This window comes from Hypanus sabinus, chromosome 4, assembly GCF_030144855.1.
Source record: "Hypanus sabinus isolate sHypSab1 chromosome 4, sHypSab1.hap1, whole genome shotgun sequence".
NCBI classification, from domain to species: domain Eukaryota; kingdom Metazoa; phylum Chordata; class Chondrichthyes; order Myliobatiformes; family Dasyatidae; genus Hypanus; species Hypanus sabinus.
The window spans coordinates 62,983,713-63,008,735 of NC_082709.1; the positions used below are offsets into that span (position 1 = coordinate 62,983,713).

The 25,023-nt window shown below is 40.7% G+C and overlaps 1 protein-coding gene across 2 annotated transcripts in view; it reads left to right on the top strand.

Annotated features, from left to right (window-relative positions):
* Positions 1 to 489: 489 nt before the first annotated feature.
* Positions 490 to 25,023, top strand: part of mdh1b (malate dehydrogenase 1B, NAD (soluble)) — a 48,150-nt gene continuing 23,616 nt past the window's right edge. The window contains exons 1-5 of one of the 2 annotated variants that reach the window (XM_059967273.1): positions 490 to 573; positions 6,150 to 6,262; positions 15,905 to 16,039; positions 19,087 to 19,229; positions 24,165 to 24,520. In XM_059967273.1, coding sequence (XP_059823256.1) covers positions 504 to 573; positions 6,150 to 6,262; positions 15,905 to 16,039; positions 19,087 to 19,229; positions 24,165 to 24,520 — 817 coding nt within the window. In that variant the 5' untranslated portion in view covers positions 490 to 503. Of the gene's footprint in view, positions 574 to 6,149; positions 6,263 to 15,904; positions 16,040 to 19,086; positions 19,230 to 24,164; positions 24,665 to 25,023 lie in introns of both variants that reach the window. The other variant, XM_059967272.1, reaches the window with a different exon arrangement.

Below are 25,023 nucleotides of genomic sequence, written 5' to 3' on the forward strand. Positions count from 1 at the left end.
TGCTCTTTCACTTGGTTTTGCTGCCCAAAGCCCCTTAAAGGTTACAGGGTTCACATGAATATTTATCATTCTACAGTGTAACATCTTTTAAAAAAAGTGAATTACACGTATGTGTTGGAATATTTACATATATTGGATCCAATAATCTGGAAAGTCTTCTAGTCCCGTTTCCAAAACGTCAGATTAAGGGGTTTTACCTTTTTGTTTCATTCCATTGAACTATATCATGTTTTTTTTTTGAATAGACACCTTTCAAGACTGCAAGGGCTGTAAACATTTCATTCGTCCTTCTGATTCGGAAGCTGTCTAGCATTAGGAATCAGCCTTTCTGCACTACTCTTCCTGAAAATATACGTTGTATCTTTCCTTTAAAAAGCCTCCTTCAATTCTTCCATATCTTAACGTTTTGAAGTAGGGGTTATATTCCGCAAAGACCTGGCGGATGGATCGATTGGAAGCTGGACTATTTATAACTGCAAGTCTCAATAGAAGTTTACCCATTAATGAGGCTCGGCAGCCATCTGGCGTTGCTTGGCAACACAGCAAACAACATGGCGAAGTTTGTGCTTGCAGGTGAGTTGGATTTGTCCGTGAGTGTTAAATGAAACCAAAGCTCCAAGTAGGTAATTGGGGTTTGTGCCGTAGAGTTCATTCCGTCTGTGTTTAAGAAATGCGACGGTAACGTCGCGGTTCACGCCGACGCTCTTACAGCCCAGGGCATCGGAATTGAATTCCGGCATTCCCTGGAAGCAAGTTTGTACGTTCCCCCTTGGGTACTCATGGGTTTCCTCCCAAAGTCCAAAGGCATACCGGTTAGTAGGTTAATTGCTCCTTGCAAATTATCCGGTGATTAGGCTGGGGTTAAATCGGTAGTTGTTGCTGGACTCGAAAAGCGGGAAGGGTCTATTCCAAAGTTCACAGTTCAAAGTAAATTTATTATCAAAGTACATATATGTCGCTATATACAACCCAGAGATTCATTTTCTTGTGGGCATACTTAGTAAATACATAATAGAATAAATGAAAGACTGCACTAAACTTGGACGTTCAACCAGTGTGCACGAAACAACAAACTGTGTAAATACAAAAAGAAAGAAATATTAATAATAAATCAATAGACAATAAATACCGAGAACAAGAGATGAAGAGTCCTTGAAAGTGATTCCAAGGATTGTGGGAACATTTCAATGATGGTGCAAGTGAAGCTGAGGAAAGCTATCGCCTTTGGTTCAAGAGCCTGATGGTTAAAGGGTGTTAACTGTTCCTGAACCTGGTGGTGTGAGTCCTGAGGCTCCTGCACCTTCCTAATGGCAGCAGTGAGAAGAGAACACAGCTTGGGTGGTGGAGTGCTTGATAATGGATACTGCTTTCCTGTGACAGTGTTTCATGGTGGGGAGAGCTTTACCTGTGAAGGATTGGACCATATTCACTACTTTTTATAGGATTTTCCATTCAAAGGGATTTTTGTTTTCATACCAGGCTGTAACACAGCCAGTCAATATACTCACTTCCATGCATCTATAGAAGTTTTTCTAAGTTTTAGATGTTATGCTGAATCTTCACAAATTCTTAAGGAAATAAAGGTGCTGTCAATAATCAGCTCCTTGTTCTTGCTGACATTAAGTAAGAGGTCCTTATCCACTCGTCCCCCCCATCGCTTCCCACCGATCTCCCTCCTGGCACTTATCCTTGCAAGTGGAACAAGTGCTACACCTGCCATTACAGTTCCTCCCTCACCACCATTCAGGGCCCCAGACAGTCCTTCCAGGTGAGGCAACACTTCACCTGTGAGTCGGCTGGTGTGGTAACGTGGTGAACTACATATACCTGTCTGGACACGCCCCCCCCCCCCCCCCCACTGACTGCTCCTGTGGCTCCTCCCATGGACCCCAGTATAAAGGCGATTGGCGGCATAGCCCCAGCCTCAGTCTCCAGGAGGTTGTGTGGTGGTCAATTGCTGCTTGTTCTTTCTTCTAGCCAATAAAAGCCTATATCTCGCCTCACGTCTCCGAGAGTTATTGATGGTGCATCAGGTATACTGCGTCCGGTGCTCCCGGTGTGGCCTTTTATATATTGGTGAGACCTGACGCAGACTGGGAGACCGTTTTGCTGAACACCTATCCACCAGAGAAAGCAGGATCTCCCAGTGGCCACACATTATAACTCCATAACCCATTCTGATATGTTTATTCATGGCCTCCACTACTGTCAAGATGAAGCCACACTCAGGTTGAAGGAACAACACCTTATTAACCGGCTGGGTAGCCTCCAACCTGATTGCATGAACATTGACTAATCTAACTTCTGTTAATGCCCCTCCTCCCCTTCTTACCCCATCCCTGATATATTTAGTTTTTTTCTCCCCTTCTTTTTTTCTCTCTCTCTGCCCATCACTCTGCCTGTTCTCCATCTCCCTCTGGTGCTCCCCTCCCCCTTTCTTTCTCCCTAGGCCTCCTGTCCCATGATCCTTTCCCTTCTCCAGCTCTGTATCCCTTTTGCCAATCACCTTTCTGGCTCTCAGCTTCACCCCACCCCCTCCGGTCTTCTCCTAATCATTTTGTATTTCCCCCTCCCCCTCCTACTTTCAAATCTCTTACTATCTTTCCTTTCAGTTAGTCCTGACGAAGGGTCTCAGTCTGGAACGTCGACAGTGCTTCTCCCTATAGATGCTGCCTGGCCTGCTGTGTTCCACCAGCATTTTGTGTGTGTTGCTTGAATTTTTAGCATCTGCAGATTTCCTCGTGTTTGCTTAAGTAAGAGGTTGTTGCCTTGGCACCACTCAGCCAGATTTTCAACTTCCCTTTAGTATGTTGATTCATCACCACGTTTCATTCACCCTATGACCGTGGCCAGCAAACTTAAATATGGCATTGGAGCTGTGCTTAGCCACACAGTCATAAGTGTAAAGCGAGTAGAGCAGGGGGCTGAGCACACAGCTTTGTGGTGCATCTGTGCTGATGGAGATTGTGGAGGAGGTGTTGTTGCCAATCCAAACTGATTAGGGTCTTCAAGTAAGGAAATAGAGGATCCAATAGCACAAGGAAGTATAGAGGCCAAGTTCTTGAAGGTTACTGATTAGTTTCGAGGGATAATTGTATTGAATGCTGAGCTGTAGTTGATAAAGAGCATCCTGATATTTGCACCTTTGCTGTCCAGATGCTCCAGTGAAGAGCCAATGGGATGGCATCTGATGTTGACCTGCTGATCTGGTAGGACAATTGGATTGGAGCAGAGTTGATAAGTTTCATCACCAACTTCTCAAAACATATCACCACTTCCGCGCTGTAAATTAAAATAAAATGGGAAGCAGGGGACAGGGGAAATGTACAGGAGAAAGGGACAAGGGGCAAGGGGAAGGACAGGGAAAAACAATAGAATTTAATGCTGAGTCTTATGGTGGGCTTTAGGAAGGTGCAGGGTGACCAGTCCTCATTGCATGTAAATTGATTGTCTGTGGAAAGAGTTAGGAGCAACAAGTTTCTGGGAGTGCACATAATGGACATTCTCACCTGATTCCTCAACACCACCTTTCTATTCAAGAAAGCGCAGCAACGGCATCATTCCCTGAAGAGATCGAGGCAAGCAAGGCTCCCCCTCGCATATAATCATATAAGAATCAGAAACAGAATCAGAATTACATTTAATATCACCAGTGTATGTTGTGAAATTTGTTAACTTAGCAGCAGCAGTAAAATGCAATATGTGATAATATAGAAAAAATAAATAAGTCAATTACAGTAAATATATATAGTTATATTAAAATAGTGCAAAAACAGAAAGATGTTTCAGCATCGTATATGACCTAATGATTACTTCAGTAGGCTGATATCCCAAGGATGTATTTATATCAAGAGATGTGAACCTGGCTGATGTACAAGTGACCAATATGGCTCTCTCAGCTGGGGATGGTCAAAAATGGAAACACTACCAATTCACATCTTACGAATTAATGAAGTAAGAAAATTATCTCTTGTTTCAAAGATGAAGCATGAGGAATGAATTAAAAAGCTGCTTTTGGAATAGGATGTACATGTGGATAACTAAAAAGCCCAAAAGGTCTGTGTCCATAATGTATATAATTTATAGGCTATTATATTGTAGCATGTAACGAGAAGAGGCACACATTGTGCAGGGATTTAGGGAAGTAAGATACATATCTATAATCATCTTAAAAACTGAGGGGTAATGGATGTGCATGAACTTGTTTGCTTCATAATTTCAACTATGCTCTTAGATAGATCATCAAACTTAAATTTCTCTTCACACCCTGGTCGATGATGTTGTAATTTAGGGAAATGTGACGGCAAATAAGCACAAGAAATACTGAAACAACAATGAAATTCCCTAAATGTTCAGGAAAAAAGGTACTGTCATCTTTAACTACTCTAGCCTAGGTATTATTGCTTAAACTGCCACCTGAGTTCATGAGTAATTGGGAACTGGCAATTAATGCTGCCATTGCCAGTGACATCCACATCCATGAACTCTTCAAAGCAAACAAAATAATGAGTTTTAATGCTAATTATTAAGAAGTGACTTTTGGACAGTGTGATGCAATGTTGGATAGAGCAGTTCAGTCGGTAAGCATATTAGTGTGTGTTCAGTGTGGCAGGAATGGAATTTTTGATGTGCGCTATTACCAGGTGTTCAAAGCACTTCATGATGTCTGAAGGTGTAGAATTCTTTGGTACAGGGATGATGGTGGCTGATTTGAATCATGCAGGAACAACAGACTGGATGACTGAAGAGTTGAAGATGTCTGTGAAGACTTCAGTGAGCTTGTGGGCATACTCCCTGACTGCTTGGCCTGGGATGTTGTCTGGCCTTGCAGCTTAATGGGGGTTGACACTCTAAAGAGTCCTTCTCACAACTGCTGCTGTCACAGACAGTGGCTGCTCACTTGGAAGGGGGTAGTTTTTGTGGCTGATATGGTGTGGTATGTCTAAAAGTGTGCATAAGAACTGTTTAGAGCATCAGGGAAGGAGGTGTCATTGGTACAGCTAACCAATGCCTCTACTTTCTGAGGAGACTGAAGAGAGCTTGATTATGCACATTAGTACTCCCAACCTTCTACAGATGTGCAGTAGAGAGCATCCTAACATCCTGCATCACGACATGGTAAAGAAACTGCATTGTGGTGGACTGAAAGGCTCTACAACAGGTCGTCAAAACTGCCCAATGCATCACCAGAGCCAGTCTAATCACCATCAAGGACAGACAATTTATGCAGAAAGGTCTTGGAAAAAAGCCAGCAATATCACAAAGGATCCCACTCACCCTGCTCGTGGACTGTTAACCCACTCCCATCAGGACCACCAGACTCAAACATACATATTTTCCATAAGCAGTAAGGCTGGTCAATACCTCCACCCACTAACTACAATCAATTCATATAAACTATCTTATGCATTTATATTTATTATGTTTTTATTGTTGTGTTCTTTTTCTTTTTTTTGTGCTGCTTTGGATCCGGAGTAACAATTATTTCATTCTCTTTTACACCTGTGTTCTGGAAATGACATTAAAGAATCTTGGGAGAAGTCCCGTGCTCATCTTGGAATTATGCAAGGGAAAAATTGTATGCTTCCAAGAGTTCTTTTATAGCTTTGGATTATTCAGTAACATCTACAAGTGGTATGCTAGGCACAGCTGGCCCTAAGTATTGCCCAAAAGCGGATCTCATCCACAACTTTCTGGAGCATGGCATGGAAATTTTACCATGATGAGAGCCCTATATCTCACAAATGGCACATATTTGAACAACTCTGAGGATCTCCTTATCATACTTATGCAACTAGATTGTATAAACTGTCCAGGGGGAAAAAAAAGAAAAGCTGCACCAAATGAATGATATGTAAGAAAAATATTTGCACTTCTCAGCATTTCAGATTGATGAAAACCAGTTATAACCCAGTAATTAATTTTGAAGTATCATCTTCATAGCAACGTAGGAATTGCAGTAATCAGTTTTGCAACCTATGTTGTTAAACAGGACCAGAATAAGGTCTTTGTGTGTTCTACAAATGAATTTTAGGAGCAAATTAATGCATTCTAAAGGAACATTAGCAAGTATTGTGAAAGAGAGCTGAATCTGAGAAAACAGAACTACTGATCCTACAAGTGTTCATGATTTATTTCAATTATTGCAGGCAGAGCAAATTGCCCTTATTTTGCCAAATGTGAACTTGTGGCAGACCATCTTTCACAAAGCTTGCCAGATTTCAAGGTTCATAAGATTATCAAACATCCTGAAGATTGGCGGGTGAGTTACATCTTAATTCTAAAAATAATCGGTCAGCTATGGAATGTCCCTGAAATCAATGGTGAATCTGATGCTAGAATGCTTGTGTGCCTCAGTAGATCAAGAGGCTGCATTCATTGTATTAGGTACCTCCATGCTGTAGAATTACCAGCCAGCAATCAGCATGATTTGGTCCAGTGAATTACTGTTAACTTTCTTACTGCCTGTTACACCTGCTGGTGTTTGTGGCAGCAATGAAGGTCCTCCACCTTGTACTCTCACTCACGAGATGTAGAAGGATTCTTCATTTACTTGACCAGTTAGGGTGATGCTCTGAAACTGGAGGACCAGTGAACTACTCTTAGTCTGACCTCTACCCTTTGACCTGTTTGACATGGGTGACCCTACCAAGAGCCAAAGTACAGCTCTCCAGGTTACTGAGGCACACAAGCATTCAAACCACAGCAAGGTTCCACTAGGAGGAATTACTGTCAAACTCAGTGATTTTTGAGTCTCTGTTTTATTCCTTTTTACTTGCTGAAGTGGCTAATAATTACAGATAAGGAAGTCCATTTAAATTCATCCATCTATGAAGATATTAAAGTCTGGCATTGAGAGAACCCATTTCCCTGTTTGCAAGTTCATTCTACTAATTATTCCACTGATCATTAATTATGTGAAGAATTTTCTGTTCCCTATTTAAATGTTTACCTCTATTAACATATGACTTGTATTCTAGAGTATTATTCTTATAATTTATCCTATAAACTCTATACATTCTCATAACCAAATTTTAATGAAAGTGACTCCAGTGAATACGTTCAAGCTTGATGTCCAGTTTAACTGGGAATCATGTGACAGTCTTCTCTCTGCAGAAAGGTTAAGGGCTCTTTAGGGAACTGTTGTTGGTGAGAATGAAAAACAAAACAGCTGATGAATGTCTTCTGTATTCCTTCAGGAAACCTTCGAGTTGCTGATGTGAAAAATATTGCATTGATTTCTGAGCACCTATGGAACTTTGCAGAGACTTTTCATCATGTAGTGAAGAACATTTAGCAGCTTTAATGTCTTTATGTGGATTACTTTATCATTTGGATTTACTGCCTTTTGGAGTGGTAAAAAGCAAACCTATGTAGAGTTAATTTGTGAGCTCTCCCTACACATTTTGAATTACTATATGGGGCAGTGTACCAAGTAAAGAGTTGTATTTGTTCTTAGCTTTAATTAAGGAAACCTGACTGATAGTAATACCGAGGAGGGAAGATAATTAGTGCCTCACTACCCCACTTCTGCCCTGCCAAGACATCAGAATTTATTAGTGTGGTGAACTATGTGCCTGTCTGGACACGCCCCCTGCTGACTGCTCCTGTGGCTCCTCCCACATGCCCCTGCATAAAGGCGATCTGAGGCCTGACGCTCGGCCTCAGTCTCCAGGACTTAGTATGATGGACACTCACTCCTGGTTCCTTCTTCCAGTCAATAAAAGCCGATATCTCGCCTTACGTCTCAGTGTGAGTTATTGATGGTGCATCAATTAGATATATTTGAATATATTTATGTAAACATCTTATGATGTAACCAACAAATGTAGATGTTTCTTGCTATTAGGGTAAATGTTTTATTGGAAGTTTATGTGCCCTGTAACTGTTATTGTTGAGTACAATTTATTAGAATTCTGAGATTATCCAAGGCCCACTGAGTACTTAGAACAAGATTTGAAAAGGTTTAAATAAATTACAGGCAGTCTCTACTAGGTTAAGAAAGAGTTCTGTTCCTGAGGACTATTGATTGATTTTTTTTTTCTCTCTCTGGGAGTTATTAACAAACAATTTCAACAAGGGTCAATTAACATGAACATCTATTAATTGTCTTCCCTGCATAGTTACAGTGGTATGGCTAGTTTCAATGCCCAAAATTACCAATGGATGTTGCATTGTTTGATAAAGCAATTTACAAGTGTTAAAAAAAGAGATTGATCTTGTCAGTTTCCAAAGCAAATCTCCCACCGTGAACTGGTAGGTGCATGCTTGAAACCTGTGTATCTGTTTGATTACTGTGGGGAGGTTAAATGTAATAAGTTTTTTTAAAGACTTGCTATCTTTTGAATTAACTGGCTGCTACCCTTAGCTTTCCTCTTTTGGAAAAAATGCTTTAAAATTTTCTGTGAGTAAAATTGTGTAAAGTTAGATTTCTGTATGCCAATCTGGGGAGCCCCTGTAATTGGGAAAGCAATGGCTTTATACCATTAAGTGCAGCTTCCTTATTGTGTGGATACAAATTCCATGGTCTCAAGGAAGCACAGTAGGAAATGGCTCCTGAATTTAATTTTCTGTCCTCTGGTTTCAGAATCAGTTAGTCCATTTTTTTTTCCAGATTCTAGGGTTCCGGAAGTTTGTTTGCTTGATGGATCTCAACACTCATTGTTAAAGTTATATCAACTGATTTTTTTTTTTTGGAAAGGAAATTAAGAAAGGAATACGGTAGTGAAAATGCACAAGTTTTGAACTCTGCAGTGAAGGATTACTAGAAAGAAATATTACTTGAGGAAATTTATTCCGGCGGCCCTTGTCCCTTCTGTACCTGTAAAGAAGTGTTGCTGACCTACAAGAAACCTCGATGTTGTGGCCTACTCCTGCCGCTGATTGGGCCACCGGAATAAATTTCCTCAAGTAATATTTCTTTCTAGTAATCCTTGGATAACCTCAGAATTCTAATAAATTATACTTAACAATAACAGTTACAGGACACATAAACTTCCAATAAAACATTTACCCTAATAGCAAGAAACATCTACATTTGTTGGTTACATCATAAGATGTTTACATAAGTATATATGTAATAAATTCTGATGTCTTGGGAGGGCAGAAGTGGGGTAGTGAGGCACTAATTATCTTCCCTTCTCGGTAAGTAATCCTTCACTGCAGAGTTCAAAACTTGTGCATTTTCACTGCTGTATTCCGCCACAAGAATACATTTATCTTGAACATCTCCATCCTCTCCACAAAGGATGTGAATAATTTGCAAACCATGTTATATGTCACCCTGTTTATGAATACACTCGATCAGAGTTACAGGGAAGTAGTCACCTTAAGTTGCAGGAGGCAAGTAGCTGGGTGACTGTCAGGAGAAATGGAAATGTGAATAGGCAGTTAGCGCAGAGCACTACTGTGGCCAATCCTTTCAATAATAAGTACACCGTTTTGGATACTGTTGTGGGGGATGACCTCCCTGGAGAATGCCATGGAGACCAGGTTATTAGCACTAAGCATAGGTCCGTGGTGCAGAAGGGAAAGGGTGAGAAGAGGGGTGCGATAATGATGAAGGATACCTTTGCTGATGGTATTACCCAGGAGGGACAAAATAAAGTGGATGATTTTTTACAGATTGTTGGGTATAATGTTGTGGCCATCACCATCGCTGATGGGTGGTTGTAGTTGGGAGCTGAATGTCCAAGGTTACACATTGTATCAGAGGGGGTAGGAAAGTAGGCAGAGGGGGTGGTGTGGCTCTGCTGGTAGAGAATGGCATCAAATCATTAGAAAGATGTGACATAGGATTGGAAGATGTTGAATCCTTGTGGATTGAGTTATGAAACTGCAAGGGTTAAAGGACCCTGATAGCACTTATATACAAGCGTCCAATGGGATGTGGACAACAGGAAATAGTAAAGACTTGTCAAAGAGGCAATGTTATGATAGTCATGGGAGATTTCAACATGCAGGTCAATTGGGAAAATTAGATTGGTATGGACCTCGAGAGTGAGTTTGTTGAATGCCTATGAGATGGCTTTTTAGAGCAGTTTGTCATTAAGCCTACTAGGGGATCAGTGAGACTGGATGTAATGAGCCAAAGGTGATTAGGGAGCTTAAGGTAAAAGAACCCTTAGGAGACAGTGATCACATTATGATTGAATTCAACTTGAAATTTGACAGGGAGTAAGTAAAGTCTGACACAGCAGTATTTCAGTTGAGTAAAAGAGATTACAGTTAGCTGAAGTAAATTGGAAATTGCTGCTGGCAGGGATGACAGCAGAACAGCAATGGTGTGAGTTTTTGGGAAAAATGAGGAAAGTGCAAGATAGATGTATTCGAAGAACAAAGAAATAATCAAATGGCAAAATAGTACAACCGTGGCTGATGTACTATTGTAAAAACAAAAGAGAGAGCATACAACAACACAAAAATTAGTGGTAAGGCATAGGATTCGGAAGCTTTTAAAAGCCTACAGAGAACAACTAAAAGAATTATTAGGAGGGAAAAGATGAAATATGAAAGCAAGCTAGCAAACAATATCAAAGTGGATAGTAAAAGCTTTTTCAAGTATGGTTAAAAAATAAATAATTAATTAAAGAGAAGAGATGGGAGTTGTTATAGGACTGCTAAAAATGAGTCTGGAAAAATAATAATGGGGTAGAAGGAGATGGTAGACAAACTAAATGAGTATTTTTGCATCAACCTTCACTGTGGAACACACTAGTAGTGTGCCAGATGTTGAAGGGTGTGAGGGAAGAGATGTGAGTGCAGTTACTATTACAAAGGAGAAGGTGCTCAAAAAGCTGAAAGACCCAAGGGTATATAGGTCTCCTGGACCCACAAGGATTCTGAAAAAGGTAGCAGTAGAGATTGTGGAGGCATTAGTAATGATCTTTCAAAAATCATTGGACTGGCATAATGCCAGAGGACTGGAAAATTGCAAATATCTCTCCACTCTTTAAGAAAGAAGGAAGGCAGCAGAAAGGAAATTATAGACCAGTTAATCTGACCTCAGTGGTTGGGAAGATGTTGGAGTCAATTGTTAAGGATGAGGTTATTGAGTACTTGGTGACACAGGACAAGATAGGACAAAGTCAGCATGGTTTCCTTCAGGGAAAATCCTGCCTGTCGAACATGTTGGAATTCTGTGAGGACTTTACACGTAGGATAGATAAAGAGGATGCAGTGGATATTGTGTATTTGGACGTTCAGAAAGCTTTTGACAAGGTGCCACACATGAGGCTGCTTACCAAGTCAAGAGCCCATGGTATTACAGGAAAGTTACTGGCATGGTTAGAGCATTGGCTGATTGGTAGGCAGCAGTGAGTGGGAATAAAAGGATCCTTTTCTGGTTGGCTGCCAGTGACTGGTGGTGTTCTGCAGGAGTCAGTGTTAAGACCACTTCTTTTTATGATGTATATCAATGATTTAGATGATGAAATAGAGGGCTTTGCCAAATTTGCAGATGATATCAAGATTGGGAGAGGGGCAGGTAGTGTTGAGGAAACAGGAAGGCTGCAGAAGGACTTGGACAGGTTAAGAGAATGGGCAAGAAACTGGCAAATGAATTACAATGTTGGAAAATGCATTGGTCATGAACTTCGGTAGAAAAAATAAATGTGCAGAATATTTTCTAACTGGGGAGAAAATCCAAAATCTGAAACACAAAGGGACTTTGGAATCCTTGTGCAGAACACCCTAAAGGTTAACTTGTAAGTAGAGTCGGTGGTGAGGAAGCCAAATACATTGTTAGCATTCATTTTAAGAGATCTAGAATACGAGAGCAGGGCTGCGATGCTGAGGCTTTTAAAAGGCATTGGTGAGGCCTTACCTTGAATATTGTGAACAGTTATGGATTCCTCATCTAAGACAAGATGCGCTGGCATTGGAGAGGGTTCAGAGGAGGTTCACAAGGATAATTTTGTCAATGAAATGGTTGTCATACGAGAAACATTTGATGGCTCTGGATCTGTACTTGCTGGAATTTAGAAGGATGATGGGGGAATCTCATTGAAATCTTTCAAATGTTGGTTGTAGATGTGGAAACAAAGTTTCCCATGGTGGGGGGAGTCTAGGACAAGCGGGTACAGCCTCGGCACAGAGGTGTGTCCATTTAAAACAGATGCAGAGAAATTCCTTTAGCTATAGGGTGGTGAATTTGTGGAATTTATTATCATAGGCAGCTGTAGAGGCTAGGTCATTGGGTGTATTTAAGGCAAAGCTTGATAGGTTTTTGATTGGACACAGCATCAAAGTTACAGGAAGTGGGGCTGGGGGGGGGGGGGAGAAAAGATCAGCCATGATTGAATGACATAGCAAACTCAATGGGCCAAATGGTCTAATTCTACTCCTATGTCTTATGGTCTTATGGTATGTTTACATACATACTTATGGTATGTTTCACACTTACTAACTCCAAAGTTCCACAGAAACCTACACTACAGCTGTCCCATTTGCAAAGGTCGTTCTGATTAAGAAATACTTCAACCCACAGTACTTTGTATTTACAAAAGCTATAAATCAGGTATATTAAATTAATGGCTGTAGGGAAAAGACAGGAATTTAAGGTCACACTCCAGACAAAGTCATTGGAAATATAGATTGAACAGCAACGTGTGGCTCCACTTTATGGAAGGCATCATATAACAAGCAGTTGCATCATCTGTCTCATTTAAGACTTGCAGATCTTAGGACAGGTGTAGAATATAGTGTGCTAAAATGGTCAGAGGCTTGGGTTACCCTTTGTTGTATTGGACTATACAGAACAATAGGAAAACCCTGGTTAACATGTCTGAAAATTAATTATGCAGATGCTGTATATTTACTGCTTAGAGCTTGTTTTCTGTCCACGGGTCATCTGATGTTGGTAGTGAAAGTTGAATTTCTGCAGTATAATTTGTGGAGCCATAATTCACAGTAAGAGTCTTTGAGAATTGTCAGTTGACCTAGAAAGCGGTAGATCCAAAGACTATCCAAACATAGTCTAGACAAGTGTCCAAGCAAAATTTTACAACCATTTTATAATTGCAAGTTTGAATTACTAACAAATGAAGGATATTTAAATTGGGGACTAAATTAGATAATCATTTCATATGCTGACAGAGAAAGACTGTAAACAAACTGCAGGTTAAATTGGGAACACTCAATGTGATTGCAAGGAGCTTTGTGTACTTGGGAATTGTTGGATAAGAGTTAAGTAAGTTGTATAATTCTGTAACAGTTTTCTGGCAGTACAGAGAAATACTAACTGGAAACAAAATTATGACACCAGCAGTGGCCAAATCAGCATTTCAAATAATCCATGTGGACATTAGTCAAAAGGGGAGCATTTCATTGATGCACATTCAAAAGGATTAAAGGATATTTGCCACCATGAGGCAGATCTTTACCATCTCTGGAATACTAGCAGTATATTGTCCAATAATGAATCATAGTTTACTTTCTACATTTTTGAGATCTTTAGGTGATGAACTCATCTATCAATTGAGTTCTCCATATCATTTAGCTTCCAATGACGCAGTGGAGAATTGTATTAAAAGAAGGCTGAACAAAGCAAATGTGCCGAGGTTTAATTTGTAGCTTCATGATGAAGCTCTGAATAATATACAACTCTAAACTCTACTGCTTGTTTTACTCTGGCATCACTATCTTTGCACACAATTGTGGTTAGTGCCATCTAACCTACAGTGATGAATGGAGAAGTGGCAAATAAAGTAAATGGCAATGTTTCAAAGAAAAGTAAAGCAATTTTAATTGAGACTGGCCGATCAGTGGGAGAACACTTAGGAAACAGTGATCACAATTCCATAGTGTTTTAAGATATCTAGAATAAGGGTAATATGGACCTCACAAGAGAGTATTAAATTGGGACAGGGTCTAATACTATGAGAGTATTAGGCCAGAACTAGGGAGAGTTAATTGGGAACAGCAGTTTATGAACAAGTCCACATCTGTCACATGGGGAGTGTTTAAAGACCAACTGTACAGTGTACAGGGCAGGTACAGTATGTTCCAGTAAGCAGGAACAATGTGAATAGTAAGGTAAGGGATCCTTGGATTATGGAAGAGGTGGTGAATTTAGACAGGAAGGAAAAAGGAAATGCATGCAAGGTTTACAAAGTTAAGATCAGACAGTACCCATGAGGATTATAAATAAGATGGTAAAGATCTCAAGAAGGGAATTAGGAGTGCCTGAAGGGTCCATGACAAGTCCTTGCTAAATAGGATTAAAGAGAATCCCAAGGTATTCTATACATGCTGTACATTAAGAGCAAGAGGATACTTAGGGAAAGGTTATACCACTCAAGAATAAAGGAGGGAACATTTGCTCAGAGGCAAAGGAAGTGGACAAGGTCCTAAATCAGTATTTTACATTGATATTCCCAAGGAGAAGGAGTTGGGGGGATAGTGAGTTCAGTGCAGAATGTGCTAATAGTATCACAGGTAGGACAATTTTGAAATTAAGGAAGAAGTACTATTGAATCTGCTGAAGGACATTAAGGTAGATAAGTTCCCAGGAACTGTTGGGATATGCCCCAGGTTATTGAGAGAGGCAATAGATTTGACTGCTGGGACCTTGACCAAAATCTTTAAGTCCTTTAAGTCCTGTTCAGCTATAGGGGATGTCCCCAAGGATTGGTGAGTAGCTGATGTTGTTCTGTTGTTTGAGAAGTGTAATAAGGATAATCCTGGTAACTATACATTAATGAAGGAAGCTATTGGTGAGGATTCTTAGGGATGGGATTATTATGATCACTTGGAGAGCCATAGCTTAATTGGGAGAGCATGGTTTTGTGTGGGGCAAGTCATGTCTTAGTTACTTGAGTAACTTTTTTGAGGAGGTGACATAGGTGATTGATGAAGGTAGAGCTGTGGATATTGTCTACATGGATATTAGTAAGGCATTTGACAGTGTTCAATATGGTACGTTCATCCAGAAGATTGAGATGCATGGGATCCATTGTCATTTGACTGTTTGGGTAGAGAATTGGCTTACTTGTAGAAAGCAGAGAATGAAGGTCGATGGGACATTCTAGCTAAAAGGTCTGTGATTAGTGGTGTTTACAGAGATCTATACTGAGAGCTCTGCTGTTTGTGATACACAGTATATAAATGATGGATGAAAACTTGGATGAGTGGGTTAGTAACTTTGCGGACAATACAAAGATTGGTGTTGTTGTGGGTAGTGTGGAGGATACAGCAGAGTATGGGAAAGTTGCAGATATGAGTGGAGGAATGGCAGTTGGGGGTTAATCTGGCTAAATGTGAGGTATTTTGTGAGATCAAATATAAAGGGACAGTACACAGGTACACAGAATTGATGTAGAGAGGACCTTAGGGTCCAAGTCTATTGCTCTCAGAAAGAGGCTGCACAGCTTGTTAGGGCAGTTAAGGGTGTGGCATGTTTATCTTTATTAGTTGAGGGTCAGGAAGTTGAATTGCAGCTTTATAACACTCTGGTTAGCCTGCATTTGGAGTATTGCATTCATTTCTTGTTGTCCCATTACAGGAAGGACACAGAGGCTTTGCGGATGATGTAGAGATAGTTTACCAAGATGATGTTTTGATGTTCCAGCTTCATTTGCCAGGAGCAGAGTGGCATTTGGGAAACTATTTATTGTTTCCACTTCTTTCCCTAGTATATGATGGATTGGGAAGAGTCCCAGAACAGCAGCAGCAGTTTGATTATATTGTGGGAATAGAGAGGCACACAGGCAAAGAGTACTCAGAAGGACACAATTTTAAAATATCTATATTTCTTATAATAACTTAGATTTTCTGTTACACAGTAATAAACATTTCTTTCATTTTGCTTTTAACATTGTACATCCTTCAACTGTAGGCAATTATGTTTAACTTTGAATTCCAAGAAAGCAAATGCCTTATGCTATTGCATATTATATTTGTCTAGCCATGGCTTCAATCAATATGTGAAAAAAATAACTGGAAGCATGAACATTCCCCAATCATATGGAGAGAACTTGTAGACCGTGGAGGAAAGGGATCATTATTAGGTGGATTCAGTGAATTTATGGAGTATGTGCAGGTGGGATATGTAATTTGTGCAAACTGCCATTTGCAAGTTGAAAATATGTTTGAAGATGAATTATTTTTCTTTCCCATAATTTTTTTCTAAACTAAATGTGCCAAATTTTTGAAAAGCTGCAAGATATAATCCTAGTAGTTCCTAGCTGTGTTGTAACTTGGTAAACCTACTGTATGTGGTGAGTCATAAAGTCACAGACTACTGCAGTCCTTGCCAACCCAATCTTCTGCCTAGCCTCATCTATATGCACCCAAACTTCATCTCTCCCAACTCCTCTCATCCATGTACCTATCTGAACTTCTCTTAATTGTTTCAATTGAACTATATCTACTACTTCTACTGTCAGCTCATTGCACATTCACATCTCTCTGAGTGAAGAAGTTTCCCTTCCAGTTCCCCTTAAATATGTCACCCTTCACCCTATAGTTCTAGTCTTGCCCAACCTGAAGGGAAAATGCCTGCCTGTATGTCTTCACCCTATCTATATGCCTCATAATTTTGTACACTTCTAGGATCTCCACTCATTCTCATGCTTCAGGGAATAAAGCCCTAACCTATTTAACCTTCCCCTATAACTGAGGTCCTCAAGTATTGACAACATCCTTGTCAATTTTCCTTGCACTCCTTCAAGCTTTTTGATATCTTTCCTGTAGGTGGCCAGATCTACATACGATACTCCAAATTTGGTCATCTTGTACAACTTCAACATAACACCCCAACTCCTGTGAGCATGTTGTTTGGTTTGAGAACAGGAGCCACAGTGCCCTCTTATTCTCCTGTACTGTGAAAAGTTCCTTCAAATTTACACTTTTGTTATTGGTTTACTATTATCACATACCAAGATGCAGTGAAAAGCTTTTGTTTGGATGCCACCCAGAATGATCACCCTATACATAAGTATGTTGAGGTAGTAAAAAGAAAAATACAGTGTAGACGATAGTATTGCAATTGTAGAGAAACTGCAGTTCAGTTAATCAAATAAAGTGCAAGGACCACAGCAAAGTAGATTGGGAGATAAAGAATTCACCTCTAGTGTATGAGAGGTCTGTGTAAGAGTCTGATAACAGTGGGATAGAAGCTTGAGTCTGGTGGTTTGTATTCTTAAACTTTTGTATCTTCTGTTCAACTGAAGATTGGAGAAGAGAGAATGACTGGGATGAGAAGGGTCTTTAATTATGTTGGCTGCTTTCTCAAGGCAGTGGGAAGTGGGGAGGCTGTTTTGTAGAGTTGACTGCCTCAACTACAATAACTTGCTGAGAGCTACAAACATTGTTCAGAGGCAGTTGCCATATAAAATTGTGATGCTTTCAATGGTGCATCTGTAAAAATTAGTGAGTCATTGGGGACATGCTGAAGTTCTTCGGCCTTCTGAGAGGTAGAGGCTTTAATATGCTTTCTTGGCCATGATGCTCTCTTGGGAGGACCAGCACAAATCGATGATAATTACACCTAGAAACTCAAATTTCCCAACCAGCTCCATCTCTGTACCATTGGTTGAAAGAGGGATCTAATATATTCCCGAGCATTAATATATTGGATGACCTGTCCTTGGGCCCTGCACATAGATGTAATCACAAGAACGATGCAGCTATATTCATACTTCCTTAAAATGTTATGGACATGTAGTATGTTACAGAATACTTTAACAAGCTAGTATGTATGAACTGTTGAAAGTATCCTGACTCATTTCATCATAATCTGATATGGCAATTTGAAAGCTCAGGAACATAAGAGGGTGCACAGTGTAGTAGGCTCTGCCCAATAAATCATAAAAACATTGCTTCCCACCATTAATAGTTTCTGAGTCTGATCTACATTGGGCACTGCCTCGGGATGGCAACGTCTATCACTGACCAAATCCTCAGCATCCGGGCCATGCCATCTTCTCTCAGTTACCATCAGGCAAGGTGTACAGAAACCTGAGGTTGCATATCACCAGGTTCAAGAAACTTTAACCACTTCCCTTCAAACATTTATTTCTTGAACCACCCGGAACCCTAATCACTACCTCTATGTAGCAACACAGTGACCACTTTGTCTAATTTATACTATGAAATTTATGTTTCTTTTGTTCTAATTGATCTTGTATAATTTTGTATAGCTTGTATTTAATTAAACATTTTGTGATGCAAGTACGTTTTTTTTTGCTGTACCTATGCATGCATACATACACTTTTGCATATGAGAATAAATTTGATTTTTGAAATAAAATAAGAAAAATGCAGGAAGCACACAACAGGTCATCAACTTAAAGCTTTAGTCTGTTTGTCTTTCCACATATCTGCATGATTTGCTGAATGTTTCCAGCATTTTCTGTCTATGTATTAGTTTGGTATTACAATAGTGTAAGGGTGAGAAATAAACTATGATCATCAGTTAATTCAATAAAACAATTCTAACTGCAAAACACATGCCGAAACAGAATTGTGTTTAAAACTTGCAGAATGTGGTAGTCAGGGCTTGATTTTAGACTATTAAACAATTAAAGCAGATGGATAGTATTGGATAGAACAAGGACATTAAATCTACCAGGCATATGATAACAAATCATAGTACTTGAAACAAGTAAATTAGGGGTAGAATATCAATTGTAATAGGATAACAAAGGAGAATGTAAACATCCAAAGAGCTATACCACTGAACTAAGCAGTGTTTTGAGACTGAATTCTGTACGATTCTGACCGATTATGCATGGTCTCATTCAAGGAGTAAATAAAAAGAAATGAAGCAGTAATGAATAAAGCATATTTTCAAGGACTGGGGCAAAAATCACTCAGGAAATTGGCAGTCAGAATCTGGAATATAAAGTTTGGGGTTAAATGAGAGAGAGAGAGATGGGAAGAGAGGCTAAGCATGATCGGAACGGAGAGAACTTGTATCCAACATGGGACAACAGGAGAGAAAGATCTGTGAGACATTCATTCGAGGGGTGGAACAGATTATGCCTATCATCTTCATTAAATATGGTTTATATAAAGGATCACCTAATCTTGCATTGAAGCCTAATTAAGAAATTTGCTGTGCCACTTTGCCTTTTACATCTTTAGAGTTACTATGGTTTTATTTCTGATATGCAAACTGACCTCATGATCAAAATTGCAAAGGAGAACTTCAAGACTTACCTGAAGGAGATGGAAGAAGAGAAAAAGAAAAGAAGCCTAATAAAACCAATGTCAGTCTGGATTAGTGGGTAACTATGGATTTTTAAAAATTTTGTAATCAAACCATTTCTTTATTTCTATCAGACAACTTCAGCACATTTCTTTCTCATAGCTGCCACTGTTTATTGGCTCACACATCTCTCGCAATTTTAAGTGGTTTCTCATTGATGGTCGTATGTACTGTATCTTTAGAGATAACATTGCCATCCTAACTCATGTTAATTAAAATGAAAGAGCTACTTTTTCTTTTATGGAATTAGTAACCATATGAAACTGCTCGTTACTGCTTCTAAATGTTAGCTGAGAGACACACATGTGACATGAGTTAAAATAGAACTGTATTTATACAGACTGGGAGACCGTTTTGCTGAACACCAACTCTCTGTCTGCCGGAGAAAGCAGGATCTCCCAGTGGCCACACATTTTAATTCTATGTCCCATTCCCATTCCAATATGTCAATCCATGGCCTCTACTGTTGAGATGAAGCCACACTCAGGTTGGAGGTACAACACCTTATATTCCGTCTGGGTAGTCTCCAACCTGATTGCATGAACATTGATTTCTCTAACTTCTGTTAATGCCCCTCCTCCCCTTCTTACCCCATCCATTATTTTTAATTTTTAATGATTTTTTTCTCTCTTTCCCTCTCACCATAACTCCTTGCCTGTTCTCCATCTTCCTCTGGTGCTCCCCTCCCCCTTTCTTTCTTCCAAGGCCTTCTGTACTATGAATCTCCCCCTTCTCCAGCCTTGTATCCCTTTTGCCAATCAACTTTCCAGCTCTTAGCTTCAACCTGTCTTCAACCTCCCGTCTTCTCCTATCATTTCAGGTCTCCCTCTCCCACTTTCAAATCTCTTACTATCTCTTTTTCCTGTTAGTCCTGACGAAATGCCGACTTTACTTCTTCCTATAGATGCTGCCTGGCCTGCTGCATTCCACCAGCATTTTGTGTGTGTTGTCTGTATTTATAATAAGAGTTTAGTGACTCCATTAGACAATAAGGTAAAAGAATAACTAAATTTGAAGTACAGTTTTGTGCAAAAGTCTTAAGGACGCTAGATTTCAGATAGTATGGCCTCCACAGAGCCCTGATCTCAACATCATTGAGGTTGTTTGAGATTACCTGGAGAGAGAAGCAAACGAGACAGCAAGAGTCTGCAGAAGAACTGTGACAAATTCTCCAGGATGCTTGGAACAACCTATCAGCCGATTTTCTTATAAAACTGTACAACAATGTACCTAAGGGAATTGATGCAGTTTTAAAGGCAAATGATGATCACACCAAATATTGATTTGATTTAGTTTTTTTTTAACTGTTTCCTGCTCTTTATAGTATTTTTGATATTCATTTCATTATCTTTGAAAGCATCCTTGCTTTACAGACTTTTTTATGTGTGCCTACAACTTTTGCACAGTACTGTAGCTATTCTGTAATTCTAGTTGCTTTTGTGCATTAATGAATTTTGAAAATCTTTTTGTGTACTTGTTTGAAAGACAAAAGAGAGAGATGCCCACCAGTCTGGCTGAGCATCCAATCACCATTGTTAAATATTTTAAGAGTTTACAGAACTTGTTCAAATTCAAGTCCTAAATATCAAACTGGTTCATAATAAAATGGTGCAGGACAGTCAACAAAAATCGACAGGAGTGTAATTGCTTTAAATGTACACTTTATTGAAAACCCCACCAACACCCCCACCCCACTCCACGGGGGCAGAGCCACTTCCACTGGAGAGTCCGGGACCCAATAGGTGGGCTTGAGACGATCCACAGAAATGCTGTCTGGGTTACCCCCAAAAAGTCCAGCTTAAAAAAAAAACTTATCCCTCGCTTCCAACACGCAGAACACGACGTCATAAGGCGGCCGCAGATGGTCATCGTGATGCACAAACACATAGTTTGTCCCCTGCAGACTTGGTGACAGATGTGACCGCAGCAGGCCATGCAGCAACATGGGCACTGGAGTGAAAGTTTTAACACTGTCTTTGAAAGCTGACTGCTGATGCAAAGCAGACCACAGGACCATGGACGTTAGGGGGAAAACTCAACCGGCACCCACAGGGGTTGCCTGAAAATGAGCTCAGCAGAAGAGGACTTTAGGTCCAGCTTAGGAGCCGTCCTCAGCCCCAACGTGACTCACAGCAGAGTCTGTCCACCCAGCAACCGTTACTGAGGCATGCACGGAGAGCGGTTTTCTTTGAATGATGGAACTGCTTGCACAGATCATTGTCCTGAAAGTGGTAAGCTGGGGTCTGGTGCAGTTTGACCCCCAGATCACGGGCGACTGCACACTAAAGCTTGGACGTAAACTGTGTCCCTCGGTCTGAAGAGACATCAGATGGGACAGTGAACTGAGCGATCCAGAGCCAACGAAAGCTCAGACCACCTCCGTGACTGAAATGGACAACAGTAGCGCTGCCTCTGGCCAATGTGTAGTCCTATCAACAATGCTGAGGAGGCGAGCAAACCCACAGGATGGGGACAAAGGGACAACCAAACCCACATTCACGTAGTCGAAACGCCGCTCATGGACCGTGAAAAGAGCCTTGGTGTGTAGTTGACACGTCAAACAACCACTAGCCCAGTCCCTGACATCCTCCTTAAGCCCATGCCACACGAACTTTTCTGTCACCAGTTTCTGCGATGCCCTCTGGCCCCGGCTGAGAAAACCCACGAACTGCATTGAAAACACACCGCCATCAGCTTGCTGGCACAACTGGCCTCGGTCGCCCTGTTGATTGGACATTGAAATGCCGCAGCCACTGAAAGCAACGTCCACCGATTTCAACCCTCTGTCTGCCAAACGCAGCGCCAGCACACTCGGGTTCAAAACCCAAATGGACTGGGAAAGACAGTCAGCCACGAGGTTACGCTTCCCCGCGACGTGCTGGATGTCCATGGTGAACTCTGAAATAAAAGGAAGATGTTGCTGCTGCCGAGCAGACCAAGGTTCAGAGATCTTAGCTGTGGTGAATATTAGGGGCTTAAAAGCCATAAAAGCCAAAGGGAGAAAATTAAAATGTGCACTGCCAGGTATTGGCCAGGAAGCTCATGGTTGAACATGCTGTACTTGTGCTCACAGGGGTGAAGCTGATGGCTAAAATAGCGAGAGGCTGCCAAATGCAGTTGACCAACTGCTCATGCACCGCTGTACGGTGAGCGTCATTGGCACCACTGGGAGGGGGTGTGCCAGCAGCATTGCAATTGACACTGCCTGCTTAGCATCCAAGAATGCCTTGGACCTTTCTTCTAACCAGTCCACGATGTGCTTGGGCGCTTTGCCTTAAGGGCCTCGTAGAGGGGATGCATGAGCTGAGCCGCTTGGGGGTAAAAACAGTGATAAAAGTTCACCAAGCTCAAAAACTCCTTAATAATGACTGGCCAAGGGAAGCACTTAATGGCCTCAATTTTAGCTGGCAGGGGAACTGCCCCTGCTGCATTGACATGGTGTCTGAGGGAAATCAACCATGGACAGTCCAAACTGGCTCTTTGCCAGGTTAACGATAAGACCGTGCTGACTAAGATGTTCGTAAAGGGTTCTCAAGTGTAAGAGATGTTTGTCCCTAGAAGAGCTGGCTACTAGAATATCTTCTAAGTAAGCTAACAGGAATGGAAAATCCCTGAGAACTCTGCCCATGAGGTCTGAAAGGTCTGAGCTGCATTCTTTAGCCCGAACAGCATTTGAAGGAACTCAAACAAACCAAATGGTATAATAGCAATGCTTTTAGGAATGTCACTCAAGTGGACTGGGACATGGTGATAACTGCAAATGAGGTCCACCTTCGAGAAAATAATTTTCCCTGCCAGGCAGGCAGAGAAATCCTGGATGCGTGGGATTTTGCACGAGGAGGAAACGGGAAGCCTATGGACTGCTGATGATGCCCAGGTGCTCCGTGGTGTCAAATTCAGCCCCGGCGATGGCTAGCTTCTCCATATCGATGTGTCTGGTGCGGATGGGAAGGGGCGGGCCAATGGTGAGGATTTGGTGCTCCACCCCATGTTTAGCAGTGGAGGAAGAGAAGATGGCCTCGTTCAGGTCTGGGAATTCAGGGAGAAGTTGGCGGAGGTGGAAAGGGTGCTGGACGACTTTGAAGTGCTAGTGGTGCTGAGTGTGCTGGAGAGGGAGTAGAAAGTCTGAGTTGACGAGGTGCCAGTTCTGGACATCAACAAGACGGCTGTTGGTGCAGAGCAGGGGTGTAGACACTGCTGCCAACACAATTACAACAGAATTTGTGCCTGCTGAAACACAACACCATCTCATGCTTACCAGAAGTCTAGGTGGCACTGCTGTTCACAGCCTCAAGAGATGGTCCATCTTCCCCAGTTTGTACGTCCAATTTAGGAACTCCAACTCAGAAAGTTCAAAAATCTCTAGAAGGGTCACTGATGTAGGAGTGTCAACAAAAATCAACATGAGTGAATTACTTCTAACGTACACTTTATTGAACTCCCTCCACCAACAGATGGTAGCGTGTGTGTGTGTGTGCATGTATCCCAAACCTGTAATAACATGCAACATAGCACATAACATGCATGATGAACTTAACCTTTAACAATAAAGAAAATAAGGAGTCCCTACTACAGTGGTGTCTTTATCTGAGGGAAAGCATAAAAGAGTTCTTTAAATTCATGAAATCATTTGATAAGCGTAGACAAAAGATCTTTGTGTTAATGAAGTGTCTAAATCTGAGGTGGGGGCTGGTGGGTAATATATACATTGTTACAAGAAAGTACTATAATTAAGACAAAACATACGTAGGAAGAACTAGCAGAATGTGGAGCTTGCTACCCCAAGAAGTTCAGTCAAATCATAGAGAAATACAGAATATTATTTCATATGATTCTTCTTATGAAGTTAGTTCCACTCAAATGTTGCTGGCATGAAGGTAACATGTAAATCTCCTAGATGCCTTACAACATCTATTGTATATGGAAATTAACAGATGTTTGTTTCATAATTTAGAGCATTAAATCCTGCTTGCTACGTTCTGATTCCCTCCTTGCTGAGTGGAGAGATATTTGGTGAAGACAAGCTTATCAGCTTAAACCTGTTGGACATTGACGGCTCCATGTCAAGTTTAAATGCCTTACAAATGGAGGTTGTAGACATGGCCTTCCCGCTACTTAATAAAGTATCAGTGCATAATTCCTTAAGAAAAGCTTTCATGGATGCTGAAATTATCATTATTCTCAACGATATTGTACCAGATGAAAATAAATCATTGGAAGACTGCTACAAAGACATGGTCGATCTTTACCAAGATATTGGAGATAGGATTGACACTTTCGCAAAATTTGATGTCCGTGTGATTGTTGCTGGTGAGCACATACTGAATTTGAAAATGCACATCCTCCTGGAGAGTGCATTTTCTGTCAATCATCATAATATTGTAGCGGTTTCAACTCAAATTGAAGGAGAAGCCAAGGCACAAATAGCTAAGAAATTGAATGTGAATACATTAGGTGGGTATACTTTGGTCATTTGTTGCTTCTTTTGAATCTCTATTCCCTAACGTAGGCATGCTTGCCACAGAGACTCAGTTCCATAATTAAGGTCCCATCTCTTAATTATTCTAGAGTTTAAGTTCCTTAAAATATGAATTTTATTCCATTTATGAAACAGTGCAGTTCATCCATTATTCTAGAACATGTGAATTAGAACATGAGTACAATCATAGGGCATGTCATGTTTCCTGAGCATCCTTCACTTACATAGCAATTTAGAAATGCTACAATTCCATACTTTATGTCACAGTGTTCAGCCTAATATTCCAGTAAAACACCACAATGTTTCTCATAATATTGTGCTGTGTTAGGCACAG